Source organism: Bos indicus x Bos taurus, chromosome 21, assembly GCF_003369695.1.
Source record: "Bos indicus x Bos taurus breed Angus x Brahman F1 hybrid chromosome 21, Bos_hybrid_MaternalHap_v2.0, whole genome shotgun sequence".
NCBI classification, from domain to species: domain Eukaryota; kingdom Metazoa; phylum Chordata; class Mammalia; order Artiodactyla; family Bovidae; genus Bos; species Bos indicus x Bos taurus.
In genome coordinates this window covers 64503901-64523390 of record NC_040096.1, presented here as the reverse complement: position 1 = coordinate 64523390, position 19490 = coordinate 64503901, and the positions used below count along the sequence as shown (strand labels likewise).

General features: G+C 56.8%; 2 protein-coding genes across 3 annotated transcripts in view; both read right to left on the bottom strand.

Moving 5' to 3' along the window:
* LOC113879479 (cholesterol 24-hydroxylase) overlaps nucleotides 1-5248 on the bottom strand; it is a 28545-nt gene extending 23297 nt beyond the window's left edge. The window contains exon 1 of the mRNA XM_027520959.1: nucleotides 5002-5248. Within this exon, the coding sequence (XP_027376760.1) occupies nucleotides 5002-5168 (167 nt within the window). The 5' untranslated portion in view covers nucleotides 5169-5248. The remainder of the gene's footprint in view (nucleotides 1-5001) is intronic.
* Nucleotides 5249-11465: 6217 nt separating this feature from the next.
* HHIPL1 (HHIP like 1) overlaps nucleotides 11466-19490 on the bottom strand; it is a 30674-nt gene continuing 22649 nt past the window's right edge. For both annotated transcript variants that reach the window (XM_027520957.1, XM_027520958.1), the window contains exons 7-9: nucleotides 18025-18106; nucleotides 14407-14489; nucleotides 11466-12873 (exon numbers count right to left, since the gene is read on the bottom strand). In XM_027520957.1, coding sequence (XP_027376758.1) covers nucleotides 12353-12873; nucleotides 14407-14489; nucleotides 18025-18106 — 686 coding nt within the window. In that variant the 3' untranslated portion in view covers nucleotides 11466-12352. The remainder of the gene's footprint in view (nucleotides 12874-14406; nucleotides 14490-18024; nucleotides 18107-19490) is intronic.

Sequence of the window (19490 nt, the reverse complement as noted above, 5' to 3'; positions counted from 1 at the left end):
GAGGGGCAGGCTGGAAATCCCAGCCCAACAGCCCCTAGACCAGCCCTCCATCAGTGATCCCCTCTCCCTCCACCTCCAGGCAGGGACCACCGGGTCCCAGAGTTCCCCAGGGGGGTTGCCTCTCAGTTGCCCCCAGAGGTAACTTGCTTTATTAGGCTTCTGACCTTCTCTCTCCAGCCCCACCAGGATCACCTTCCCCAGACTGCTTACATGTCAATTCTCGTCTCAGGATGGGCATCTGGCAACCAGCCTGAGACAAGCGGATGACACTGGGAGCCAGCCTTGGAGCTGCTAGGTGTGCGCTGCCCATCTCACGTGGAAGGGAAGCAGGCAGGCAGTCCCCTGAGACTGCAGTTGAGCGAAGAGCTCCTGGCTAGAGATATCAGTGTGAGTCCTCAGCAAAGAAGTGGGGCTTACAGATGGGTAGGCCACAAGCGGTGGGTGCAGACAGAGAAAAGGCCCCAAGAGTGAGCCGCTGTTGGGGGACAGGTAGGAAGGGGACAACCAGCCAGGGAGACTGGGCAGGAGTTGCCAGGTGGGGAGGCCAGAGACAGAGCGGGGAAACCTGTGAAGATAAACTCCAAGAGGTAGGAAGGGACAGGCCCTGTCCCGGGCTGCTGAGGAGCCAGGCAAGATCGGCACCAAGCACTAACCAAGCTGCCCAGCTCCATGGAGGTCTCTGGGGCCTGGACCAAAACCCATTGGTAGAGAGGTGGGGGATTCTAGAGAGAAGGGGAGGAGCGAACAGGGGGCCCAAAACAGGCAGGCTTTGGAGGGGGTGTTGCCGCGGGGGTGCAAAGCCAGGATGGAGGGGGGGTGGCAGCTGGAGGGAATGAGGAGGAAGAGGTTTGTTTTACAGCCTATTGTATAAAAATAGGAACGATGCAGAAGAGAAGGAAGAGTGAGGAGAGAAGAGAGGGGGACAATGCAGCGGTTGCTGAACGGTGGAGGAGGAGGGCGTCCTTGGCCAGGAGCATGGAGGTCCCAGCGAAGAAGGTGCAGGGAAGGGGGCCGCTGTGACGGCAGAACCCTGGAAAGAAGTTCGGTCAGGCTGCTCATTTGCTCAGGGAAGTAGGAGGCGAGAATAAAGGCTAAGTGTGTGCTGGCTGGTGGAGAGAGATGCAGGGCTGTAGGACTTCATGCCAGTGGCTGGGCGGAAGGGACTTCAGCGGGCCGCCGAACCCACTCGAGGTGAGTGGGTTTGAACTTACACCATGCCACCTGCAGCAAGATGGACTGTGGACATCACACATGACTGGCTTCATTTCCAGAATAATCCAGCATTTCTGGACACTCCCCAAAGTTGCATGTTTGGGGAGAATGCTTTCAGCTTTGAGTCCCCTGAGTGAGAACAGAGTCTAGACCCTCCTCACCTCCCCAGACCTGTCTGAGAGTATCCTAAGCAGCAGAGTCCAAAGCCACCTGGGCAGGAAGACGAGCGACACCTCAAGAAGGTAAAAGGCATGGAGTGGCGCGGGGTCCCCACGGCCAGGCAAGAAAGGCATCTAAGGCCCGTTTCTCCTTGTTCCTACAGGGGGCGCTGGGGAGGCGAAGACGCAGCGCTGAGACGAGGCGTTAGAAAGAAGCCAGTGAGGATGAAGGAAAGAGGTGAGGAAAGCCGGTGAGGATGAAGGAAAGAGGTGAGGGAGACTCCTGGCACCGGGAGGGGCAGACAGAAGCCCACCTGGTGTGCCTCTGGTAGCAGACGGCATATGGCAGAGCAGCCCAGAGAGGGAGGGAGGGGCGGGCAAAAATGCCCCTCCCCTGCCTGGTGCCCAGCAAGCCGAGTTTCTGATAATCCCGTGATGGGCACCGTGGGAATCTGAGGTTTCCAGTGGGCAGAGAAAGTGTGGGACAGTTACTGGGGCAGAAGTTATCTGGAGGGCCCACTGTGAGGCCACCCAGAGGGGTGCAGGCGGCCCACGAAATGGTTCAGGGGTGGGCCACCCACTGGAAGTGAGGGTGAGGGGCCATGAATTTGCCTCGTGCCAGAGGGATGGGGGTGGGGTGAGTGCTCAGCTGGGCACCCCAAGTCCACTGGATCCACCCCCCACAACAGAGCCAGCCATGGGTCTCCACCTTTGCGGGGAACCCTCCAGCAACTGTCAGACCGCCCCCACGCCTGGCACCTTGGAAAGTAGGAGAGGGCAGAGAGAAGCAATGCTGCCTAGGAGTTTTGAAAAAAAAAAAAAATTACAAAATAAAACCTGAGAGAGAGACTTTTCACTGTCAAGTTTACAGTCATCCCACATTGGGTTGGGGGGCGGGTGGGAGGCTGCAGGGCTGATAAGGAAGTTCAGAGTAGTGGCAATACAGAAGCTACAGTGTCTGTGTGGGATCTGAAGATGAGGTCCCTGTTTCCAGATGTCACATGGATTGTTGCAGTAGGGTGTTGTTTGTAATGAGCACACAGAAGTGGGGCAGTCAGGGAGGGCGTCATGGAGCAGGGGCAACCTGGTGACTCCTGAGAATAAAGCGGATGAAGAGTGGGGCTGGGAGAGCACAGCCGCTGCCTCTTGCAGGGAAGAGGGTTCCCTGCCTGCAGGCTGGCAGAGCCCCAGAGCACAAGGGGTGAATGCCACTACTGGAAACTCAGTACACACGTAGATTTCTTGTCAACAGTGATGTTGCCAGTCACGGCTTAGGGACCCAAACTTTGAATGCCAAAGCATCTGATTTGTACTAAAAAGAGGTTCCAGAACTTTCCTTTAGTGCAGTTTTGTATTTGACCAGCAACCAATTTTTAATCCAAAGCCTTTTGCACATGCACTGTTCAGTTGACCTCATTAGAATAAAGACCCCAACCCACATTATATTCACATCATATAAAGACCCTAACTCCTCCACCCACCCACCCGCATCCCTGTAGGTCACATGTCAGTTCTGCAGTGGAAGATCTCGGGGAGAATCCAGGCATAAAAGGGAAAGAAACACGCACGCACGCTACTACATGGATGACCCTGGAAAGCATTCTGCTAAGCTAAAGAAGCCAGACACAAAGGTCACACACTGTATGAGTCCATTTATATGAAATGTCCAAAACAGGCAGATCTATGGAGACAGAAGGCAAATGAGTGGTTGTCAGCGAGTTCTGGGGGCTGAGGAGTGACAGCTAACAGGGATGGGGTTTCTTTCTGTGATGATGAAAATGTCTGGAGCTGGAGTGGTGGTTGCATAACTGTCACTATACTAAGAAGCACTGCATTGTACACTTTAAAGGGGGTACATGTTACACATACCTAATTTTATTTTTTTAAATGCAGTTTCAAAAAATTGATGGGGGGAGAGTAGCAGAAAGGGGCTTGATTTAAGTTCTGTCTTCTCAAGACACAGAGACTGGCCCAGGCCTGCAGTGTTTGAAGCACTTGGGTTTACAAGAAGGTCGAGTCAGGAGAAGGCCTATCTGAATGAGTGCAAAATTCACAGTTCCAAGCTTTTGATGGCTGATTTGAAAACTTGAAAGGGTAACAGTGTACCTAACCAAACTGGCAAGAGACTTTTACCATCCACCTTGAATCAGAGTTTATCCAGGGTCTACTGCGCATGGACCAGGTGCTGCTGAGCTAGGTGTCAGGGACACAGCAGTGAACAAGACAGACACAGGCCCATGGGAGGGACAGACACTTTAGAGGTTGCACCATTTGGGTGACTTTATAAAATGATCATAATGTATTTGGGTGTGGGAGCAGGTAGGGCCTCCCTGAACAGTTGGCATTTAAACCAAGCCTAGAAGGCTGGGGAAGAACCATCTAGAAGGAGGGGAAAACACAGCTGTGAAGTAAGGGAAAAGGCTGGGAGAGGGCACCTGGGAGGACGAAGGCGCCAGGGGGAACGGTTGCCTCCCTACGTCCCCAGTCACAGAGATTCTTCCTGAACCCACCAAACAGGGCTCAGGCTTCTCGTGGCAGGGCATCCGGCTTGCACTGGAGGTGGGTGCCTCCCAGAATGTTGGTGTCCTGAGGTTTTACAAAGGGTGTTCTAATACCATGGTTTATTTATTCAGTCAACAATATTTATTGAGCATCCGCAAAGCGCCAGGCGCTGGGGATACACATGTGAACACACAGGATCCCTGCCCTCCCAGGGCTCACATTCTAAAGGGGGGAGACAGTCAACAGGTGACCAGCCAACAGGTGAAAAGGAGGTAAGGTCGGGGGTGAGGCCCCATTGAGGAGTTTGGAGCTAGGAGGTGGGCTTGGGGAACAGGAGGACCCTGGAGGAGGGATGCAGCTGGGGTGGGTGGGTGCAGAAAGACTGGGGACAGCAGTGAGCAAGCAAGGGGAGAGAAGAGTGGAGAGCAGGTTCTGAGAGCTCAGCAGGGACCTTGCTGGCTACAGAATGGACTTGATTTAGATTTAGATTTAGTTCTAAAGTGATGGGAAGCTTCTGGAGCAAAGAAACAACACGTTTGATTTGAGCTTTGGAAAGGTAAGCTTCTGGTGGGGAGGGGGGAGGGAACGTGAATGGGGGTGAGAGTGGAGGATGGAATGGAAGTGCTAAGGAGAAGACAAAAAGGAGATACCAGGACAGAAATAGGGGAGAAAAAAAAGAGGGGGTAATGTGACCAGAGTACAGTGTACCCCAATCCAGGTTGAGTGACCTCATCCAAGTCCCAAAGTTAAGAGCGCCCACTTTAAGAGCCAGGCTGACCCGGGTTTAAATCTAGGCTTACCAACTGTGTGACCTTGGGCAGGTGACTTTGCCTCTGCGCGCCTCAGTCTCCTCGTCTGAACGATGGGGTAATAGCGCCTACCTAACAGGGTTGTCGCTACCATCACGTTGTCGGGGCCCAGCAGAGCGCGGTGGGCGCCGAGCAGCTGCTGCGGCTGTGAGTAATTTGTTACTAAGAATAGTTAGCGCCCCTCTCCTGGCCGCCGTTTCCAAGCGGCCGCGCGCGGTGGCAAGGTTGGACCCCCAGCCCGGATGCCAGCTTGGACGCGGGTCCCCGATCCCCCCATTCCAGCGCCCCATCCAGGCCCCCGCCCCCACCCCCCCGCTCACCTGGGCCGCGGCGGCCCGGGGATGTGCTCGTAGCGGCTGCGAGCGCGGTGCACGAAGGTGCAGCAGAGGCCGAAGACGACCAGGACGGCGCTGCCAAGCAGCATCAGCAGCCCGGGGCTCATGGCTCCCGGGCCGGCCTGGCCGGGGTCGGGGTCGGGGCCGGGCATGGAGGGGGCGGGAGGCCGCGAGCCGACTCAGCTGTCAGAGCCGCGCGCCGCCTCGGCCCCAGGCCCGGCGCGACCCAGCACCGCCCCCACCCGCTCGGCTCCACCCCCGCCAGTTCCGACCCCTCCCAGGGCGTTTGGTCCCCGCCAACCACGTCTCCGCCTCCGGCTCCATCTCTCGGGGCCGGCCCCAGATTTGCCCCGCCCACGCTTAAGCTCCGCCCCAACAGCAATAGTGCCCCGCCCAGTTCCTAGGCCACGCCCAGAGCACGTGATCTTCACCAATCAAAACTAGGCTTCTGGCTCAGACCCCTTCAGCCCCGCCCTCTCCCCGCCTCCCAGGCTCCGCCCATACCCCTCAAGCTCCACCCCAACAGCAGCTCCGCCCAGAACGCGTTGTCCCTGGCAACCTTAATTCCTCCTCTCTTACTGCCCTGGCGGCGGCGCTAAATCCTGCTGTCTTGTCCACCCTCCTTGGCGAATAATGGCCTTTTCACGCGCGCAGTCCCAGGCCCCTTCTTTTCTCCCTAAACCTTCCTGGAAACCCCATCCCAGCCTCCAAATTTCTGTATTACACCGACTGTTCCCAGACTTCTCTCTGGAAGCCCCAACCTCCAAAACGGGTGTCCCCTTCACGGGGCAGGTGAAAAGGACCCTGGGCACACAGGGAGGCCTGTGTCTGCGAGCGAAGAGCACACGGCTGGACCCGAGGCTGCCACCCAGACCAAGGGGAAGCCCCAGTGGGGGACTGCGGGTGCAATGTCCCAGGCGTTGATCCAGGTCCGAAGGAGCTAGAGTTGGAGTGGTTGAAAATCTGCGTGCGAAAAGTCTCAGGCAAGCGGAAAACGGGAAGTGTGCCCAGGGTGGCCAAAGGGTATCTTTGAACTAATAACCAAGACCTCCTTCCCTTTTATAACCTGTTTCTTCTTACCCGTCCAGGTATGATCCAAGAAGAGCCCAGCTCTTCCGTCTGGGGCTTTTTAGCTCCCAATTTTTATACTCAGGAGTGACCCAGGATAAAAGGAGTAGATGGAAAGGGCCAGGTGTGCCTCCCCACCCCCCACCCCCACCCCCGTTCTCATCCAGATAGAGATCCTCCAGTCCAGGGCGGAGGCGTCCAAAGAGTTTACATGTTGCTGGGTTTCTGAGAAAAGGACACTCCCCGGCCCCACTTGTGGGCCAGAATCCTGAGAGATTTGGGAAAAATAGAGAAAGCCTGTATAGCTCCTTCCCAGGTACAGCTGGGGACAGGCCCCATCACGGGCATGAGTGTTCACGGGTGTGGGATACAGGGTGCCAGAGAGAGCCAAGGTTTAAGAGCTGGGTCAAGCACAGAGGAGACCCCCCACCCCCACTGCAAGCTGGACGTCCATCCCAGCTCAGACTGCACCAGCCTCTCCCTAGGGCTGGGAGATGCTGCATGTGGTAGCGAGAAGCAGCCACAGGCACGCACCGGCCGGCCCTGTGGAGCAGGGGAGAGGCAGGCAGGGAGAGCAGACAAATCCTTCTAGATTGCGAAACTTCCAGGGGTCGGGGCCATCTGAAGGTAGGACGCCAGACAATTGTTCCTTGAGGGCAGTGTGTGTGCTCGGTTGTGTGTGACTCTTTTCGACCCCCTGGACTACAGTCCACCAGACTTCCCTGTCCATGGAATTTTCCAGACAAGAATATTGGAGCAGGTTGCCATTTCCTTCTCCAAGGGATCTTTGAAACGCAGGGATTGAACCCATGTCTCTTTCATCTCCTGCAGTGGCAGGCAGATTCTTTACCACTAGCGCCAACTGGGAAGCCAGGGTCAGATCTTAACCTGCTCTGGCCACAGTGCACGGCGGCCATGGAACAGCCTCAGGGTACATTTGTGAGTGCGAGCCTGTCCAACTAAGGAAGGAAGAGAAGTGGGTGCATAGGTCAACACCAGTGACCTCTGGCTCTGTCCTTTCACCATCTCCTCTGATCCTCCCAGCTCTCCTGGGAGCAGGAGAGAGTGTTGGGACCAAACACTGAGGCTCAGGTGGGAGGCCCTTTGCCTGGGAGTCCCCAGCAGAGGGCACCGCCTGGAAGCACGTGGCCAACCACCCGGCCCTTCTCTGGAAAGGTCTGGACAAATGCTACCCACTGTGGTGGACACTGGCCATGTGGCTTCCATACCGGAAGTGGTTTCCCAGCAGGAATCACTGAGGGAGGTGCAGGCAGAGGAAATGGCTCTGAAGTGGCTGCTTCCACTTGAGTGGTCTGGCAGGGCACAGGTCCAGCGGTAGCCCAGGGAACAAGAAAGAGCAGGCTCCTTGGCTCAAAGTCCACTTCCTCTCTGAACTGGGACCCAGTTACACAGCCACCCTGGAGATCACCTGGTTAGGGATGGCTGACCGTGAGAGAAATGTACAACCTAAAAGCTGGGAGTTACGTTTGATTTGGGGACATTACTGAGGACTAAAGCCTGAGATTACCTCTCAGATAGCCCTGAGGAACTGTTCCAAAGAAGTAAGGGAGGAGAAAGATATATTCCCTGGTGGCTCAGCCGGTAAAGAATCCACCTGCAATGTGGGAGACCCAGGTTCGATCCCTGGGTTGGGAAGATGCCCTGGAGGAGGGCATGGCAACCCACTCCAGTATTCCTGCCTGGAGAATCTCCATGAACAGAGGAGCCTGGTGGACTACAGTCCATGGGGTCACAAAGAGTCAAACATGACTGAGTGACTAAGCACTACTACTATAGATAGATATATAATGTCTCCTATGTTGGCAGGCAGGTTCTTTAATACTAGCGCCACCTGGGAAACCCCGTAAATATAGAGGTGAGCTCAATCCCTGGGTTGAGACGATCCTCTGGAGAAGGAAATGGCTACCCACTCCAGTATTCTTGCCTGCGAAATCCATGGACAGTGGAGCCTGGCAGGCTACAGTCCACGGAGTCGGACATGACTTGGCAAAAACAACCACTACCACCATATATTAATATATATGAGTTTTTGCAAAAATAAAAAACATGTAGTCGAACATCAAAAGATGACTGCTAACCATAAAAAACAGACACCTCAAGTTAATGATTTTAGTGCTGGACACGCAAGAGTCTGGGCTCACTGAAGTTATTCCTCAGATAGGCATCCTGAGCAACCTTGCCCATGAACTTGGGCAAACTCTAGGAGATAGTGAGGAACGGGGATCCTGGCAGGCTGCAGCCCATGGGACTGCAAAGAGTCAAACACAACTTAGCGACTGAACAGCAACAAACGCATCTTAACTATATAAGGCCAGTGTCCAGTTTTTCTCCAGCTTGAAAATCCCTCATGGCACACCGTAGGGGTGGCTGCAGTGGCTGAAGGCTTGATGGCGGGCAACATTCCTTGTTTACCTGGAATGGTAGGCAACATTTTTTTCTTCCAAGTGTCAGGGGTACCACATGGAGTAAATGTGAGGATTAAATGATCCTGCACACCTGAGGCTAGTCCTCAGTAGGGCATGAGCTGACGGATGCTCCCACAGGAAGATGTGGGTTCTCCATGTGAGCTGAAGGGGCTCGTCTTCCCCCCATGTTAAGGATATGCCACTGGATCATTCTCACGCTGGTCTCTCCACGTGGCATACCCCTCCCCACCCTGTCTTGTGCAGCTGACTAGTAGGTGTGAACACCACCAACCTACTACTGAGTTTTCCATCGAGAAAGCAACATGGAACAGCCTGGGCATGTCTGTAAAGATTGTCTCATTTTTTTTCTTCCAACAATGACTTCCTAAGGTCACACAGTCAAGGCTGTGACTAGAGAGTATCTAGTATCTCGGGCATTGTCTCCAAGCCGAGCATTTGCAAAGTGGAAACACAGAAATGCCTTACAGAGCTGGAAATGGCCCCGTATCTCGGTGGCCTTCAGCCACTGACTCTAGCTGTCCAGCACCTGGGGGCAATGGGCACTTCCTCATCAGAGGAGAAAGGTGGTCACCAGGGCCCTGCCCGGAGGGGCTTGCTGGAGGGATGCAGGTAAACAGGGAATGAATGAGGCCAACCGGGGACCTGGAGTACTGTTACCTTAGGCTGACACCCAGGATGCAGTCTTCGGCTCTGGGCCACACCTGGGACATCCCTGCAGCGGTGACTCCGAGGGCTCCAGACTGAGCTGTGTGACGCTGGGCGGAGGCAGGCCCTCTCTGGGAAGGTTCTGAGAGATCACTCTAGCTGCTGACTAGAGCCCAGCTTAGAGGGGATGAGGGAAGAGGCCTCTAGAGAGTAGGGGGAGCATTGGCCCAGACCCACCTCCATCCCCAGAGACCTTGGAAGACTCAGAGGTCAGGAGCCAAGTCCCTGGGGGACAGGGTCACTTGTGATTGCTCCCTCCACTTGCTGAGGCTGGCAGCAGAATAAGAGGAGCACTGGACGGGGAGTCCATGCCCAACTCTGCCCCTCCCTGGGGCCGTGTCCCCAACTACACATGACCAGGCCCAAAGCCTGGTTTCTAACATTGGCTATGTGACATTGGGCAAGTAACTCAGGCCCCGGGGCCTCAGCTTCCACATCTGTAAAATGGGTGGGAAGGTGACCACAGCACCTTCCTCCTAGGGTTAATAAAAGGATTGAAGAGTGACTAATATGTAAAACCTTTAGGACAGCACCTGGCACAGTAAGTGTTCAGCCAATGTCAGCTACCTGCCCTTGTTACTACTAACGAAAGAGCAACGAGTCTGTGAGCCTCCTTCTCAGGAGTCAGGCTGCAGCCTCAGCCTCATTCAGAGCCTGAGCGGGTGATGGGTCTTCAGGTTGGGGAGGAGGAGCACTCTGCCTGGAGGACTGACGGCCAAGGCCAGCACTGCCCAGAGGAGCGATGGGGCCTGGGACCTCTCCTGCTTACCCTCACAAACAGGAGCGTCACTCAGGGCCTAGCAGGGGGCTGGGCCACTCCAGCTCACAACTTTCGGGAAGTGCCAGGGCCACAGATGGTGGCACAGGCTGTGGGTGCTGAGGTCAGTGAGAGGTGCCCACCTCCCAGGCCCCGCCTTATAGGTTCATGTCCTCCAGGCTGTGAACTTAGAGGGGAGCTCTGTGGGGTGGGGAGGGTCAGGGAAGAGCATGGAGGAACCCCTGGATGAGGAGGCAGAGGCTGCTGCAACCCATCCCCTGGCTTCAGGCCAGAGGGACCAACAGGTCTGGCCTCTCGCCGGGCAGGGCCATGGAGCTGCCTTCTCTGAGGGTCCTGGGGGCCACCCTGCCTCCCCTGGACTCCAGTCTTAGGTCAGCCCCATCTGAACAAAGGCCTCGGACACTCAGCCTCCCAGGGTCACTCCCCCAGCTGCCCAGTGAAGAGTTCGGCTTGGATGGTCCCCATGGGCCACCTGCTTGCCCGTGGAGACCCACAGGGGTCTCCATCAGTTACTTCCTGGAGAGCCTGGCAGCCCGCAGTCGGGGGCAGGGGGACCCTGGGCCAAGCTGAGACTTTCTGTGGGTATAGCCAGGGGCTTCAGTGGTTCAGGTGCTGGCAGGTATTAGGGCTAATCAGCTCATGTTCAAATCTGGCCTCCCTCTCCCTGGCAGGGTGATATCTCAACTAAGATATTGAAGTTCTGTGACCCTCAGTTTCCCCATCTGTAAATGGGGAGGACGAGGGCTGTTTTGAGGATTGAATGAGTTCAGGCGTGCTGCACGTTCTTATGAAGAAGCCACACCCCGTGGGGGGTTAATTGTGGTTTCCAGGTGGGGCTCAACAGGGTTAGACGAGCCACAGGGGTTTGGGGGCCTCGCCATCCCCACTTAGGGCAGAGGTAGGGGAGTTGGAGAGGGTGGTGGTGGTTGTGGTTCAGTCGCTAAGTTGTGTCCGACTGTTGCGACCCCATGGGCTGTGTCGCTTGCCAGGCTCCTCTGGCCATGGGATTCTCCGGGCCAGAACCCTTAAAGCTTTTCTCTGCAGCCTCATACGCCACAATGAGCTTCATCGAGCAGCTGGGAGACCCTGACAGGCTTCTGCCTGCACCATTTTTTCTGCCAAGCACACCACCCAGTGCCAGCTGCACTCTCAGGACAACACCCAGGTTGGGTTGGGATGCCCCATCTGGAGCCCTCTCAGCAACCCCCTCCCGGACATGGGCCATATCCGTCGTCACTGCCCAGTGACCACCCTTCTGCTTCTCCTCCCTGGCCCCCATCAGAGGCTGAACCCAGCCACACTGATACCCCTGGACAGGCCTAGCATGAGCCCAGGCTGGGGCCATCCGTGGGCAAAGGAACTTCCAGCTGTGAGCAGGAGGGCAACTGCAGGCCGGGGGCCCCTTCTCCAACCCCACCCCCAGCTTCCAGTCAGAGAAAAGAGGCGGGAAGGAGGGTTTGTAAACAGTCACGCTGTTGGCACAGCCCTGGGTGACAGAGCATCAGTAGTCTCGCTGGGTCCATAGCCTGGCCAGCCCCTGGAGTAGGGCCGGAGGAAGCAGAAGGTTCCCTGGGATTTCACTGAGGGGCTGGGGTGGGGGGATGGAGATGAGACAGGTGGCCCTGGCACAGGCTTGAAAGTGGAGAGACCTGAAGCCTCACCAGCAACCGTGATGCCTGGACTGGCTGGGCCTGGGAGGTTTCTCCCTGAAGTCACCTAGTGCCCCCTGCCTGCCCTCCCCAGGGCAGCCTGACTCTCACCGCCCACGGGTCGCCCTGGACCCACCCATCTGATGACCTCCCTTGTCCCCACTAGACGCCTTCAGGTTCTCCTCCACAACTCTGACTGCCAGGCCACCAGTCCACATCCTTTGGGTAGCATTTCTCAGGCCATGGTCCAGCTGATTGGCGAGCCATCCACTCCCCGGCCCCTCCCTCCATCCACGGCAGACCTCTGTTAATGCAGCCAGTGGTCAGGTCCACCCTTGAAAGGCAGCTGCCCTCGGTGCTCAGGCTGTGCTCCTGGCCCGCTGCTTGAGATGCTTGGAGGTAAGAACACCTCTACCCAGAACCACGGCGCCCACAGGGACCACACCTGTGCCCACAGGGACCACCCCCACCCCCACCACACACTCTGCCGCTTCCGGGTAGACGCAGGGGCAGAAACACAGAACACGTGCGCACAGCACACGCCTCCCACGCATCCAGGGGACAGCGTTGCAGATGGGTCGCCCCAGGCACCCGCCCCACGTTCCGCTCCACCCTCGGACCCCGGCGCACGCACCAGGCGCGCACCCTGGGTGGAGGGGCCTCCCCGGCTCCGGCCGGACGGTGCTCGCCTACAGATCGGGGTCCTCGCGGCTGCACACGACGCCGGCATCCTCCTGGTGGCCGCAGTTGTGCGAGCCCAGGCCGGCGTGCGCGCACTCCAGCAGGTTGCGCTCGCTTCCCGTGCAGCGCACGTCGTCCAGCAGGATGGGCAGCGTGCGCCCCTCGCCGAATTCCGCGCGCTTGGCCGCCCGCGCAGCGTACAGAAAGCCCAGCTGGCGGCACACGACGGCCGCCGCCTTGGTGTCCCAGGCGTCGTCGCACACGGTGCCCCAGCGTCCCCCCGCGAACACCTCCACGCGCCCGCGGCCCGGGCTGAGGCCCGCCGGCCGCACCAGACGCACGGCGCCGTTCGAGGGCTCGGGGTCGGCTGTGCCGAGCCGTCCCCGCCGCCGCCCGCTACCCCGACGGCGCCCGGGCCGCGAGGTGGGCCGTGGGGGCCGTGGGGTGGGCGCCGGCGGAGCGGCTGTGGGGCGGCTGCGGCGGGGAGCCTTGGTGGGCCGTGGGGTGCTCTCCGTCCTCCGGATGAACTCTGCACAGAGGAAGAGCCTGCGGTCAGAGGGACCCCGGCCGCCCCAGCCCACCCTAGTCCTCCACCCCGGAAGGCAGCCCAGGGAAAGATGTCCTGGCTCTGCCCTCTGCTCAGACCCTGAGAATGAGGTCCCCAACAGTGCTTCTGGGGTCACCCTGACCCCACAGATGCCAACCTGGAGCTGGGCTAGGCGCTTCTCGGGTCATTCTGCAAAGCCCTGCTGCTGCCTTCACTGCCCAGGCCGCCCTTCCCCCACCTCTGGAGCGCACCTTCCTCTTCACCCAGGCTCAAGCCTCATCAGCTCCAGGCCCTTCCCTGCGCGCCCCTACCTGCTCCAGCTCCTCCCGGCTCTGGGTCCCGGAGGCGCCCCGCACAACTTCTCCCATGGGGCCTGGGACACTAAATGACTTCTCTGTCTGCCCCAGCTGGGACAGGGCCTGGTCTGACTTCTGTAGCCTCGGCATCCAGCACAGAGCCGGGACCTTACAGAAGAGCAGAAGCTATTGCAAGAGTGAGTGGGAAAGGGCCAAGGTTTGAAATCAACTGCAGCTAGAATTACCTCCCACCCCCGAACACCCAACTCACCCCTTCCCCCAAATCCTTCTCCGGGCGGTGGGGCACCCCTTCTTCAGGGCCAGGTACCCCCACCGCCCTGCTGCCTAGTCCCCCTCTTCCTGCCCCCCCACCCCCAACTCCAGTCTGCCAGCTGGAGACCTGCTGGGCACACTCAGCCCACTAAAGTATTTCCTTTGGCCCACAGGGTGGTTTTTAAAACTGTGAACTAGTTGCCAAAATTTTCCAAATCAGGAGATTGTACAATAACAACCCAAGAAGGCAGGGACCATATCTGCTTGCTCAGCGTTAAAGCCCCAGATTGAAGCACATACATGTGCTGGATGGATGCAAGCATGCATATCCTGCTTATCTCAAGAACTGGAAGATCTGACAACACAGGGTCTGTCTCTGTTCCCACCTAGCTTGAGCCCAGAGGAACAGCCCCTCCTCGGGGCATACCCTCTTCAGAGGGCCCCAGATCCCACAGGCGGTCACTGTGGCCTTGCCTGGCCCCTCCGGAGGATTGGCACCCCTTCCCTCCCCACGAAGCTTGTCAAAAACAGAACCAGCTTATAGCAGAGCTGGTCCAAATGTCCCATCCCCTAGGTGCCCTTGTGCTGAGAATAACTCTTTCCACGCTCGCTCACATATAGATCTGCCTCCTTTCTCTGCCCCTCCCTAGAACTCTGAGTGAACCTTGCCTGAGACCCACTATCTCTCCCTTCGTCACATGGGTTCTGACGCCTGCAGCCCCTTGGAGCCGCCTACCATGGCCTGGGACTGACACACACCAGGGGGAGGGAGTTTCAGGAGTTCCATGCCCTCCGAGTATCTGCTGTGCACCGGGCACAGTGCTGGGCACAGTGAGGGAGCCAAGGAAGGGCATCCAGACCCAGCCAGGAGCATGCACATCTTGGGGGGGGGTGGGGAAGTGTGGGCTGTGGAAACCCCCTGTGTCTACCGCTGGCAGGCACTTACTTTCTTTGGGCACGAAGTGGATGAGGCGGCTCCTGACCTTCACCCGGGAGGGCTGGATCTGACACTTGCCCGGTGGTGCCCGTCTGCCGACACACAGGACATCATGAGTCACCCCACCCCCTTGGGAGCTCACCCTGAGTGTGTCCCTCTGGGATCACCCACCCCCTGCAGCCATGGGTGAAGGGGAAGGGCTGGTGTGCGTTCAGGCGTGGGCCGGTGTAGACAGTAACAAGGGTGGCCATTCATGGAGCAGCACCCAGGTGGCTCAGTGGCAAAGAATCCGCCTGCAGTGCAGGAGACCTGGGTTCGATCCCTGGGTTGGGAAGATCCCCTGGAGAAGGGAGAGGCTACCCACTCCAGTATTCTGGCCTAGAGAATTCCATGGGCTGTATAGTCCATGGGGTCGCAAAGAGTCAGACAGGACTGAGTGACTTTCACTTTCACTTTCACCCAGGTGGCTCAGTGGTAAAGAATCTGCCTGCCACTGCAGGAGACTCCAGAGACAGAGGTTCGATCCCTGGGTTGGGAAGATCCCCTGGAGAAGGAAATGGCAACCCACTCCAGTGTTCTTGACTGGAGAAGCTCTGGACAGAGGAGCCTGGCGGGCTACGAGAGTTGGACCCAACAGCACACTCCTGCTGCACACGCCTCCCAGACCCCAAGAGCCTGACCCCAGGACAGGAACATCCCTGAACAGCCTGCCGAACAACCACTCAGGCCTCTGCCTGAAGTGCACGAGGGCCCCGGCGGCCACTGCTAACTCAGGGCATGAAGCGTGCTTGGGATGAGATCAAGTGTCCCACTCCCCCTCCCCAGCAGCCGGGTCTAACTCCTATACCTGCCACTGCAGGCCCATCCCTGCATCTTTCCCTGGCCCCTGTCCCCCACGGTCTTTGAGGAGGGTCTCTCCCTGCCCCTCTGGTTCTGAGATTTCTGGTGATACAGAATCAAAGGGAAAGGTTAAGTCGATCTGAAGAATAAAGCGGGGAGAGAGAGAGAGAGCCTCGGGGCTGGCAGCAGAGCTGAGGGAACTGGGGGGGCCTTGGAGTGCCAGGTTGGAGAGCGCCGGGAGAAAAAAGAGCCTGAGAAGGGTTGCCAGGGCTCTGAATTGGGTCTCCTTGGACATCTTGGAGGGGCACAAGGAAGGAATGGAATCCCATTTTAATGAGCTTCTGGCCGTTGATCTGTGAGTCTTTGAATGGGACCGACCCTATTCTGGGACCAGCCCACGTGGGTCCAAGACTTCAATGGGTTCCAGGAGCACGAGGGGAAAGCCCAAGGGCTGAAGCAGCCACGTGACCCCGGGTGGCTTTCAAACAGCCCCCGCAGAAGGGAGAAAGCGAGGGGGGACGTGGGCTGTTCCCCTCCTCCCACCGAGGCTGAAACACAGCCCGGTTCACATCCTTCTCCAAGCTGCAGAAAGGGTGGTTTTTCCGGCTACTCTGAGCTCCAGATAATAGCCACACGCGTCAGACCGACCCAGCTGGGTTTTGTTCCTTAAGGAAATTACGTAAAAATTTTTTTGTTTTGCCAAAGGGTAGGAGATGCAGTAAAATCCCACAGTGGCTATGTTTGGGCAGAGGACCCCCACCCTACCCTCTCCGCTTCCCATTTCTTCATTTTCCAAATGTTCTGGAATGCGGCCCCTCTGCCATATGTTGTGGATGCAAAAACTGAATGTGGATTCCAAAAGAGAAAAGTGCAAGGGATGAGAAGGGTCAGAGAGGGTGCGGGAAAGGGGAGTCTAGCATCTTGCCTGCTCCTCTGACCCATGAGACCTTGAGCAGAGATCCCTAAGCCTCAGGTCCCTCTGTTGTAAGAGGGTCATGAGTCCAGAGAGCTGCAAGGGATGTGGAGTCGATCCCTAGGTTGGGAAGATCCCCTGGAGGAGGGAATAGCTACCCTTCCCAGGTGGCGCTAGTGGTAAAGAAACCTCCTGCCAATGCAGGAGATGCAAGAGATGCAGATTTGGTCCCTGGGTCAGGAAGACCCCCTGGAGGAGGTAATGGCAACCCGCTCCAGTATTCTTGCCTGAAAAATCCCATGGACAGAGGAGCCTGACAGGCTACAGTCCTTGGGGTCACAAAGACTCGGACATGACTGAAAAGACTGATCTTGCATGCATGAGCCCAGAGGGATGCTGTACAGACTAAAGGAGTTGGTGGGTTTCAGGCAGTATCTGGAATGAATTAGGTGATATTTCCTTAGAGAAGCATTTTTCCCCTCCAAATTGGAAATAACCTAAATGTCCAAGGGATGGATAAGGCAGTCATGGCACAGTGACTCAACAGAAAATTATGCAGCCATCAAAAACGAGCCTTCTGAGGGTGATGTTGCAAAGTGGAAATGTTTATGCAAAATAAGGACAGACCTACGAAGAAAAATGCAAAGTCTGCATGTGTTCCTCCACAACGCCAGCAATCCAAACGCGGCCAGGACCTCAGAGGAGGGAAAGAAGCAAGCACTTATGTTTTTCTTGATAGTTATGTCAATAATGAAGAGCTCTGTGCTTTCAGCAAAACAGTGTGGTAAACGAGGAATGTCTGAGAGAGGGTCACAGACCAGAGAAAGCTAACGAGACACAGTAACTAAATACCACGTGGAATTCTGGATGGAATCCCAAAGCAAAGGAGGGAAAAACCAGAGGAATCCTTTTTTTTTTTTTAAGTATGGAGGTACCTGACTTTTTAAAAAGTGTGGCATTTAGTGAATAGTAAAGTACCAGTATCGGTTCATTAACTGTGATAGTATTAGTTGCTCAGATGTGTCTGAGTCTTCGGACCCCATCGATTGTAACCCACCAGGGTGCCCTGTCCATGGAATTCTCCAGGCAAGAATACTGGAGTGGGTTGCCATTCCCTTCTCTAGGAGATCTTCCTGACCAGGGAATCGAACCTGGTTCTCCTGCATTGCAGGAAGATTCTTTTCCATCTGAGCCACAGGGGAAGCCCTTAATCATGACAAATGTACCATAATAATCGGGAATACTGAATGGTGGCTATGTGGCAAACTGTGCTATCATGGCAACTTATTTGTAAAACAAAAACTGTTTTAAAAATTTTTTAAGAGTTTTTTAAAATGTGATGGTGGGGTCCATGGTTATCAGCCCCCACTGGTATCATCTTTCTAAGGATGGAAGCGTGCGTGCTAAATTGCTTCAGTTGTGTCTGATTGTTTGCAGCCCCAGGGACTGTACCCGCCAGGCTCCTCTGTCCATGGGATTTTTCAGGCAAGAATACTGGAGTGGGTTTCCATGTGCTCCTCCAGGGGATCTTCCTGACCCAGGGATCGAACCTGCATCTCTGGCGTCTCCTGCGTTGGCAGGTGGTTTTTCTTTTTTTTTTTTTTTAACCAATAGCGCCACCTATGAATACAGCAGGACTTCGAGGCTGGCAGGTAGGTTCTGAATCTTAGATCTGCCCTTACCAGCAGTATGAGCTTAGCTAGTCACTTCCCCTCTCTGGGCCTCAGTTTTCTCTTCAGAAAAATGGGGGTGTTAATCATACCCACCTTAGGACGAGGTAGAGAGGGGAAGTGCGGTAACGGAGGGGAGTGCTCCTGGCAGACAGAAGGGGCTCAGGCCCTCTGGGGCGGGGTGGGCGGGAGGCGGGTACTCACCTGGAAGGGTCGATCATCTTGTAGACCACCCCATGTGCCACAGTGGCACTTGGCATGCCCGTTGACATGAAGTACAGCTCCCCTGGAACAAGACGCAAGGCAAAGGGTGAGACTGCTGCCTGGAACACCATCCGGGCCAGCCCCACGCCCCCACCTCAGGCTCTGGGACGCACCCCAACCTGTGAGCCAGGAGGGGAGATGCTCCGGGTCAGTGTACTTCTCCAGTCCCCAGAACAGGGAAAGGAGGCTGAGAAAGGCGTCCGAACGCACCCTGGGGTCTCTGCAGCACAGCTTCCTGGGGTGCTGGCCACTCTGCCTGCACCCACCCTGGCTCTGACCTCTGCTCGTGCCTCCTTCCTGGTGACCCCAGGGACCCTACCCCTGGTTCCTGCCTGGTCTCATGCCCAGCACACACACCTCTGAGCACCAGTAGGGGTCCACAGCCCAGCTCCCCACTGACTGCTTACTGGTGACCAGCTTCCGCATTCCTCCACAGGCCTGCCTCGTAGGGCTGTTGTGAGGATAACAAGAGCGTGGGGCACCTGCTGCATCAGTGTGAACTATTACTGCCATTGTTGTTATTGTCATGGGCACCCAGGGTCCAGGTCCCGCCTGGCCCTTGGGGGCAGGGCGCCCCTTCTCTCCACGGAGCAGCAGGCACCTCCCAGGCTGGTAGCAGGGGCAGAAGAGCACAAGCCTGGGGAGTCTCCAGTGTGAATCCCGGCCCCAGCACTTGGCCCCCCGTGAGCTCCCACGGCTCTGGGACAGCCCCCCTCAGCTTCAGTTTGTAGAAGTGGAATCACGAGCACCTGGACCATGGATGCTCTCAGGGGAATTGAGTTCTCTGCTCTCTCCTCACCCATATCCCGCCCCCTGGCCCTTGCTGCCACAGGTACAAATGTCCAGGAAGTAGGTTTCATTATTCTCTATGTACAGATGAGACAATAGAGGCTCAGAGAGGTCAAGTGACTTGCCCAAAGTCACACAGCCGGTGAATGGTTAAGCAGGCCCTGAACTCAGAAACACCTGCTGCCTCCAAGCCCACGCTGATGTAGGAGACGTGGTAGCTGGGAGGCCTAGACACAGCCACACGTGGCTCAGTGTGATGGTTCAGCTGTGCTAATACCTCCCATCCCATAGGAGGCAGCGAAGAGCTCTCCCAAGGATGGGGGCAGGGGTGGATTCCCCAAAGAGAGGCTGGGACAGGCAGTGAGATGGGAGCTTGGAGGAAAGCATGACCCTGGTGACTGGTGCAGTCATGGAGGGCTACATGATGGTGGTGTCTGATAATCAAGACCCAGGAAACCTGGAGAATTCTTGAAGGGGAAGACTCTTGAGAGGTGACCTGTGTAACTAGGGTAGAGCCAGCTGTCAGGGGAACTGGGGGCTGGGGAGGGTAGGATGCTGGGCTGTCAATGCCCTCTGACTCCTCGCTCCAGGAGCCCCAGCCCTACCTTGGTGGGGGT